General features: G+C 48.8%; 1 protein-coding gene across 5 annotated transcripts in view; it reads left to right on the top strand.

The window, feature by feature from the left end:
• Positions 1-2,401: 2,401 nt before the first annotated feature.
• Relb (RELB proto-oncogene, NF-kB subunit) overlaps positions 2,402-8,169 on the top strand; it is a 27,115-nt gene continuing 21,347 nt past the window's right edge. For 2 of the 5 annotated variants that reach the window (XM_028778643.1, XM_028778642.1), the window contains exons 1-2: positions 2,402-2,644; positions 3,696-3,743. In XM_028778643.1, coding sequence (XP_028634476.1) covers positions 2,593-2,644; positions 3,696-3,743 — 100 coding nt within the window. In that variant the 5' untranslated portion in view covers positions 2,402-2,592. Of the gene's footprint in view, positions 2,645-3,418; positions 3,504-3,695; positions 3,744-6,001; positions 6,079-8,169 lie in introns of those variants that run through there. The other 3 variants (XM_028778645.1, XM_028778644.1, XM_028778647.1) reach the window with 2 other exon arrangements.

Raw genomic sequence — 8,169 nt, 5'->3', positions numbered from 1 at the left:
CCTAACAAGTATTTAGTAGTTTGAATAGTGCAGGTGCATGGAAGAACTATGGCAAGAGTCAACTATACCATCTCCTTGAATCCTCAAAGCCATTCCTGTTAGGGGAAACTAAAGCCCAGATTGGTGATATTAGTTGCCTAGGGTTGCATAACTGTCCAGAAAACCTAGGATTTGAACACAGGAAATCTGATTCAGGATCTTCAAGTGACAATTCTTTTGAAAGAGACTGTCTTAGGGGGTTTTACTGCTGTGAACAGACACTATGACCAAGGCAAGTCTTATAAAAGACATTTAATTAGGGCTGGCTTACAGGTTCAAAGGTTCAGTCCATTATCATCAAGGCAGGAGCATGGCAGCATCTAGGTAGGAATTGTGCAGGCAGAACTTAAGAGTTCTACATCTTCATCTGGAGGCTGCTAGTGGAAGACTGGCTTCCAGGCAGCTAGGACTAGTGTGTTAAAGCCCAAGCCCACAGTGATACAGGACTCAAGCAAGACCACACCTATTCCAACAAGGCCACATCTCCTAATAGTGCCACTCCCTGGGCCAAGCATGTATACAAACCATCACAAAGACTGCTTTTCTTTTGAGGCAGTGTCTTCCTATAAGTAGTTCAAAGTGGCCTAGAACTCATGGTGACTACCTGCTTCTTTTAAGTGTTGAAGTTGTGAACCAACATGCCTGGCTCTCAGATTTGCTTTTAAATTCACAGTCCTGTCTCAGATCCAGACAATCAACCCAGGTCCTCTTAACATGCTGACAGGTGCTCTACCTCCAGCCCTCATTTTTTTTTCTTGTTTCCCCCTCTTTTTTTGTTTTGTTTGCTTGTATTGAGACAAGGACCTGCTGTGTAGTGGAACTCACTACTTGTCAGTGAATCTCCTGCCTCTGCCTCTCCAGAACAGGCAGATCATGGCTACAGTATCTTTGCGTGCCACTGAGAATACAATCTAGATTCTCATACATGCTAGACAAGCAGTCTATCAAAAGCCACACCCTCAGACCTACAGTTGGAAAATCTAAAGGAAGGCAGTGATTGGTGTGTGTGTGTGTGTGTGTGTGTGTGTGTGGCTGGTAAGCCTGATGAGGAGCCTTATCCTATGGAAGATGGCCATCCTTGGACTTGCTTACTACACTGGCACTTATCTGGTCCAAAATGAAAAAGAATATATGGTACAGTGTGAAAGTCACATGATATTCTCATTTCCATATTTATCAAATTAAGCTCTAATAAACAGCCACACCCCTGTTTCTGGTCCTTGGTTGTTTATGTACGACGACACATTTGAAAATTAAGACCATTTGATGCTCAAGGTCTGAGCCTAATGGCTTTCACTGTAAGAAAAAGTGTGCTCGCCGGGCGGTGGTGGCGCACGCCTTTAATCCCAGCACTCGGGAGGCAGAGGCAGGCGGATTTCTGAGTTCGAGGCCAGCCTGGTCTACAGAGTGAGTTCCAGGACAGCCCGGGCTATACAGAGAAACCCTGTCTCGAAAAACCAAAAAAAAAAAAAAGTGTGCTCTAAGCTGGGCATGATGGTAGGTGCCTGCGATCTCCAGCACTTGGAAGACTGAGGCAGATGGATTGTCATGAGTTCAACTCCAGCCAGAGCTACATAGCAAAACCAAAACATCAACGCTCTCTGCTTTGCTGTGTGGCAGTAGCTACTGGTGCCACTCCATTCAAGGTAGCTTTCTGCTTCCGGAGCAAGCAGTGGGCCTGGTTTTAGGAATGCTGTGCTCCAGTTTTCGTTACCGGCTGCAGCATACAGCAAGTGCTTAATTATGCGTAGGTTGCTTGAATCATTGATCGCACATTCGATGAGAGAAGTGGAATGGAACATGCAGGTTTTCATAGGTGTCATATGTCATCAAGAGTGTTTGCCTAACACGCATGAAGCCCTGTTTTCAATACTCAGTACGAGGTAGGGGTTCATGCCTGTCGTCTCAGCTCTGGAGGGACGAATCTGAAGGATCCGTGAGGACAAAAAGATCTGCAGTTCAAGGTCATCAGTCTGGGTAAGATGAGACCCTATCTAAATTTTACATCAAATTATCAATGGCTGCTGACTTCCCGCTCCTGCCTTCATTTGCCAGCCTGAAAGATAGCAGGTTCAAGCCCTAGTAGGGGAAAAGGAGTGCCCGTTTCTCTGCTTGTTCTGTGGGTAGGGCGCGAGTGGACCCGGACAGACCTCAGTGGTCTTGGCCAGTGCAATGGGCAGCGACTCGCACCCGGACCCTGCACGGTGCCAAGCCTTCTCTTCCCGGCCGGCCCGGCCCCCGCAGTCACGTGAGCAGCGGGGGTTTTCCCATTCCCTTTGACGTGACGTCACGGAGGGGGTGCGAGCCAATGGGTGCGCAGGCCGGCGGCGCCGGGGAATTCCGCCGCCCCGCCCCCGCCCGCCGCCCGCTCGGCCCGGCGCCCCCCGCAGCCCCGGGCGCCGTGCGTCCAGCCCGGCCTTCGGCCCTAGCCTTGCGCCGCTCGCCCGGCCGGTGATCGTCCCAGCAGACCGGGCTGTCCGGCTGCCTGGCTTGCCCTCGTGCGCGCTTCGCCCTGAGCTGGCCTTCGGGCTGTCTGTCCCTACGGGCCGGGCCATGCCGAGTCGCCGCGCTGCCAGAGAGTCCGCGCCCGAGCTAGGGGCCTTGGGTAAGCAGAGTGGAACCTTTGGGGCGGGGCTCGGGCTGGGAGAGTTCGGGGCGCTCGGAGTCATCTGTGGGTTCCCGCAGGATTCGCACTTCGGTGCGGAGAGTACGAGGGTGACGGGGACACTGCGTGAGGGACGAGGCAGAAGGTAGAGGATGGTAAAGGGTCCTGCCGGGGAGATACAAGCTAGCTGTCCCGCTAAGGAGTGAGAAGGGGGCGGGGCCTGAGCCTGAGGCAAAGAAGGGGGCGGGCCCGGCTGCAATGGAGAGGAGGGGTGGGGCGTAACTCTGAAGGGGAGGAGCCGGACATGCATAGGGGCGGGGCAAACTCCTAGAGGAGGCTTCTGGTTTAGAGTGGGTGAGGCTGCTCTAAGAAATAGGGGCGGAGCCTAATTCGAGGAAGTGGCTTTATACTCTCCAAACAAGGGAGACCCTCCTCCCGCAAGGCCTAAAGGCGAAGAAAGAGGCGGGGGCGCAGTTTCAAGATTTAAAGAGGAGCGGCGCCTGACCTCGAGGAGGCGGATCCAGGACTGTGCTTGACAGGAAATTAGGGCGGGGTCAGGCTCCGAGAGCAAGAAGAGGTGTGTGGTTCAGTGAGTGGGCGGGACTTACCCTGGGGTGGGGGCGGGAGAAGGAGCGGGGCGTGGTTACATGCCTAGGGAAGGGGCAGGGCCTGTTCAGAAAACGAAGGGCGGGGCCTGACGCTGGGACTGAAAGGGGCGGGGCCTGTAGTGAGATGAAAGGAAAGTTCTCCAGTGACAAAGTATTGGGGCTCGGATTTCGCCCTGAGTGAAGAAAGGAGATGGGGTTTTCCTAAGGCATCAGGAGTCCTCCAAGCCCCACCTTAATGGGGAAAGTAGCAGGTATTGAGTGGTGATTGTCAGGGTCAAGGGCAGAAACGAAAAGCCAGAACTTTGTCAAGAGTTAGGAAAAACCTGGCCTCACCTAACCTCGGTAAGGAGGGACTTTATTCAAAGGACCAAGCCTGAGAGAGGATCCGGCTTGTCAGAGTCTCTGGTCCTGCATTGTTTGTTGATCCAGGTCTCGTCTCACAGGTTCCAGTGACCTCTCTTCGCTGTCACTAACGGTCTCCAGGACCACAGGTGAGCAACCCTCCACAGTCCCTGCCCACTTGCTTGTAGGAAATGGGATTGGGAGGGTCCCTTCTGGAGAGAGAAGAATGAGTGTACCCACTTTGCAAGCTTTGTCCCTCCCTGCTGGTGTAAAAGGTTCCTTGTGTGCCCATATTTCCAAGACTGTTAGAAACTTGTTTTTTTTGTTGTTTTTTTTTTTTTTTTTTTTTTTTTTTGCTGATCACCTAAGTAGAGGCCCTTTTAGATGGTCCCCATCATCCTTTATCTTGGGCCTTGGAACTGAGTTTCAGAAATGATGTTAACACCCTCTACCTGGGTGAATCCACAAGTGATTTTCCTAAAACGACCTCAGTTTTATCCATCTGTAAGATGGGTTTCATACCCATTTGTTCCTTTGTGGGGATGGAGAAAATCAGATGAGGTGATGCTTACAAATTCACAGCCTTCCGGTTAGTAGTAACTGTTAGTGCATATTCGTGATAATAAGAGTAATGATGGCTGTTACTTAGACAGTCGTAGTTCTTAGACCATGTGCATTCAAATTATCCAGAAGCCTTGTTAAAGTGAGGAGAGGGAGCAGGCAGTGGCGATCTAGACCTCTAATCTACATAAGTGAGGCAGGTCGATCTCAGTGAGATCAGCTAGATCTATATAGTGAGTTCTAGGACAGCCAGGTCTACAGATAGAAACCCTGTCTCAATAACAACAACAACAACAAGGACTATTGCCAGTAATAGCAGTACATACCTATACTGTACCATAATGTTCCCAGCACAAGGGAAACTGAAGCAGGGGGATGGGCACAAACTTGAGGCCGTCAAATGAGTTGAGAACCAACCTGGCTTATAGAGGGACCCTGTATCAAAACACAAAACACAACCCACAGACAACCCACAAATAATATAAACAGAAGATATAGCTCAGTTGAGAGTTTACCTACCATGTGCAAGGCCCTGGGTTTGATCCCAGCACATGTATGGGGCCTATTGGTTCATATCTGTGATTTCAGTACCTAGGGAGTAGAAACAGGAAGATAGGGAGTTCAAGGTCACCCTCAGCTACATGTCATGTTCAAGGCCTGAGTGTCTTAGTTGTTTTTCTATTGCTAGGACAAAACACCATGACCAAGACCAACAGTTGATTGGACAGTTTTGGAGGGTGAGCCCATGACCGTCTTAGTAGGGAGACCATCAGGCAGGCAGGGAGAGGGTGGACCACGAGCTGAGAGCTCACCTTCTGATCCCTAAGCATAAGGCAGAAAGCACAGAAAGAGAAAGAGAAACAGAGGGAGAGATGGAGGGAGAGGAGACTAGGAATGGTGTGAGGTTTTGAATCCTCAAAGTCCATGCCCAGTGACACACCTCCTCCAACAAGGCTACACTTATTAACTCTTTCCAAAATGTTCCATCAACTGGAGATCAAGTTTTCAAACAGAGGAGTCTATGGGAGGCCGGGCAGTGGTGGCGCACGCCTTTAATCCCAGCACTTGGGAGGGAGACGCAGGCGGATTTCTGAGTTCGAGGCCAGCCTGGTCTACAGAGTGAGTTCCAGGACAGCCAGGACTACACAGAGAAACCCTGTCTCGAGAAAAAAAAAAAAAAAAAAAAAAAGGAGTCTATGGGAGCCATTCTCATTCAAAATATCATACTGGGCAACATAAAAGATTGTCTCAAAGTGAAATAAATAAACCAAAAAAACCCCTCCAGGGCTGGTGGTGTAGCCCAGTGATAAAACCTTTGTACAAGGCCCTGGGTATCACCCTGTCTTAGTTAGGGTTTTTGTTGTTGTGAAGAGACATCATGACCATGACAACTTTTATAAAAACATTTAATTGTGGCTGGCTTACAGTTTCAGAGGTTTAGTTCATTCTTGTCATGGTAGAAACCAGAATAGCCTGCAGGCAGACATGGTGCTGGAGAAGGAGCTGAGAGTTCTACATCTTGATCCGCAGGCAACAACAGGAGACTGTGTACCACACTGGGTGTAGCTTGAGAATATGAAAACTTAAAGCCCATCCCCACAATGACACACTTCCTCCAGCAAGGCCACACCTACTCCAATAAGGCCATACCTTCTAACAGTACCTTATGGGTCTATGGAGCCAAATTATATTCAAACTACCACACCTTGGCTGTCCTAGAACTCATTCTATAGACCAGGCTGGCCTCAAACTCAGAGATTTGTCTACTTCTGTCCCCCAGGTGCTGAGATTAAAGGTGTACACTGCCACTACCACCCAGCTTACTATAGCAACTCTCACAAAGAAAAACATTTCATTGAGACTGGCTTACAGTTCGGAGATTCAGCCCATCGTTGTCACTGCAGGAAGTGTGGTGGCATGCAGGTAGACATGGTGCTGGGAAGTAACTGACATTTCTGTATCCAAGGCAGCAGGCAGCAGGAAGAGAGAGTGATAATGGGCCTGGCTTGGCCATCTGAAACTGCAAAGCCCACCCCCAGTGACACGCTTTCTCCAGGGCCACACCTCCTAATAGTGCCACTACCAAATTCAGAACCACATTCATTTTGATAACTAAAACAAATCAAAGCACATAAAGCACTTTAAACAAATATTAACCGACGAGACAGTATTTCTACTGTCTTCAGCCTTGACCTTCATGAGATATTAAATTATTTACTATCTCTGTCTACTTACTGTGCGAGCCTATCTCCAGGCCCTCTGTGTAATTCTCAAGGCCTAAGTTTCTACTGTCTGAGATAGGCTAGGCAACCTATCCCCTGCCTTCAATCTAATGTTTTTAAGATCTAATGTCTCAATATTTTACTGCCAATGTCTACTTACTGTTTAAGCTTATTTCCAGGCCCTATTTTTTGTCCTACCAGGCAAAGAAAACTCATAAATGAGTAGACCATGTTCAAAGATCCCGAGAAACTGTCCTAGCAAGACTTTTTCAAATCTCTAAACCATTTTTTCATTCAATCTCCCTGACTCCGCTCTTCTGTGGGGCTTAATATTTGCTGTGTCTGTCATCTTAAACTCTTTGTATCAGCCCTGAACAGAAGGAAGACATCCCCATGTGGCGGCTCCAACATCTGTATGCCCTTCCATTCTTAAAAACAATTAAGCCGGGCGGTGGTGGCGCACGCCTTTAATCCCAGCACTTGGGAGGCAGAGGCAGGCGGATTTCTGAGTTCGAGGCTAGCCTGGTCAACAGAGTGAGCTCCAGGATAGCCAGGGCTACACAGAGAAACCCTGTCTCGAGAAAACAAAAACAAAAACAACAAACAAACAAACAAACAAAAACAAACAAAAAACCAAAAACAATTAAATCAAAATTTAAAAGTCTGTCCTTTAATTACCTGCTTGTAGGAAGCAGGCAGGTAATACTGTCTGGCTCTCTGCCTCAGAGCAGCCAGCCTGTCTCTTTGCACAGCAGGGGATCCCAGCATCTCTAAGCTGAGGCTCTCCCTGTGTTTCTTTGTTCAAGTTTCTCTGACCCCAGCCCCATGCGTGTGTAGCCACATGAATTGCTCTGCTCTGCTCTCTGAGAAGCCAATTCTCCCCTCTTTTTTAGACCTTTATCACTGCGTGTGTGTCATCCATCCGAGAATTCTTAAATTAATAGTGGATTCTCGCCTTCCACTTTGGCTCTGTGTCATGTTGCGTGTAGCTTTTGCTACCCTAACAAAAACTCTGGGAAAGGACTGCGCTACCAGCCCTTGCCTAGAGAATAATGGATCCATAAAGAAAAAACACAGACTCATACAGTTGCTCTATTTCATCTTACCTTTATTGGCACAATTGAGGGTGCTCTCAGTCTACCTCGGCTAGTATGCCCTTCCAAGAACTCCCAACTCAGCTCCCCAAATCAACTTCAGTTGCTCAGCCACCATCAGTCCCAGCTCAGCCTTTCCAACCTCTGCCCAAGATCTCACATGGCTGCTTGACTTTTCTCCCTCCCAAGCATGGCAGAAGGACCCAGGAGTCCTGCCTATTCTTTCTGCCTAGTAATTGGCCCATGGCATCTTTATTGATAGATCAGGAACCTGCTGGACAGTGGTGGCACATGCTTTTAATCCCAGTACTTGGGAGGCAGAGGCAGGCGGATTTCTGAGTCCGAGGCCAGCCTGGTCTACAGAGTGAGTTCCAGGACAGCCAGGGCTACACAGAGAAACCCTGTCTCGAAAAACAACAAAAAATACATGCTTGGAGTCCCCATATTTGGGGATGCTGAGGCAGAAAGATCTCAACTTTGAAGTCATCCTGTTTATATAGTGAGATTCTACCTCAAACAATCCAACCCCCGCCAAAAAAATGAGAAAGATACTTTATCTCTTGAGATTTGGAAGACAGAGCCAGCTGGATCTTAGCAGTGTGAGGACTCTGTAACCTCAGTGGTTGTCTAGACCTAGACTTCTCTCAGGGTGATGCCAAAAGTCCTGGTGCAGGCACAGGAAATGAGAGTTTCAGAGG

This window comes from Grammomys surdaster, unplaced genomic scaffold, assembly GCF_004785775.1.
Source record: "Grammomys surdaster isolate TR1022 unplaced genomic scaffold, NIH_TR_1.0 339, whole genome shotgun sequence".
Taxonomy (NCBI): domain Eukaryota; kingdom Metazoa; phylum Chordata; class Mammalia; order Rodentia; family Muridae; genus Grammomys; species Grammomys surdaster.
The sequence above is the reverse complement of the archived record's forward strand: the minus strand, read 5'-3'. Positions and strand labels throughout refer to the sequence as shown.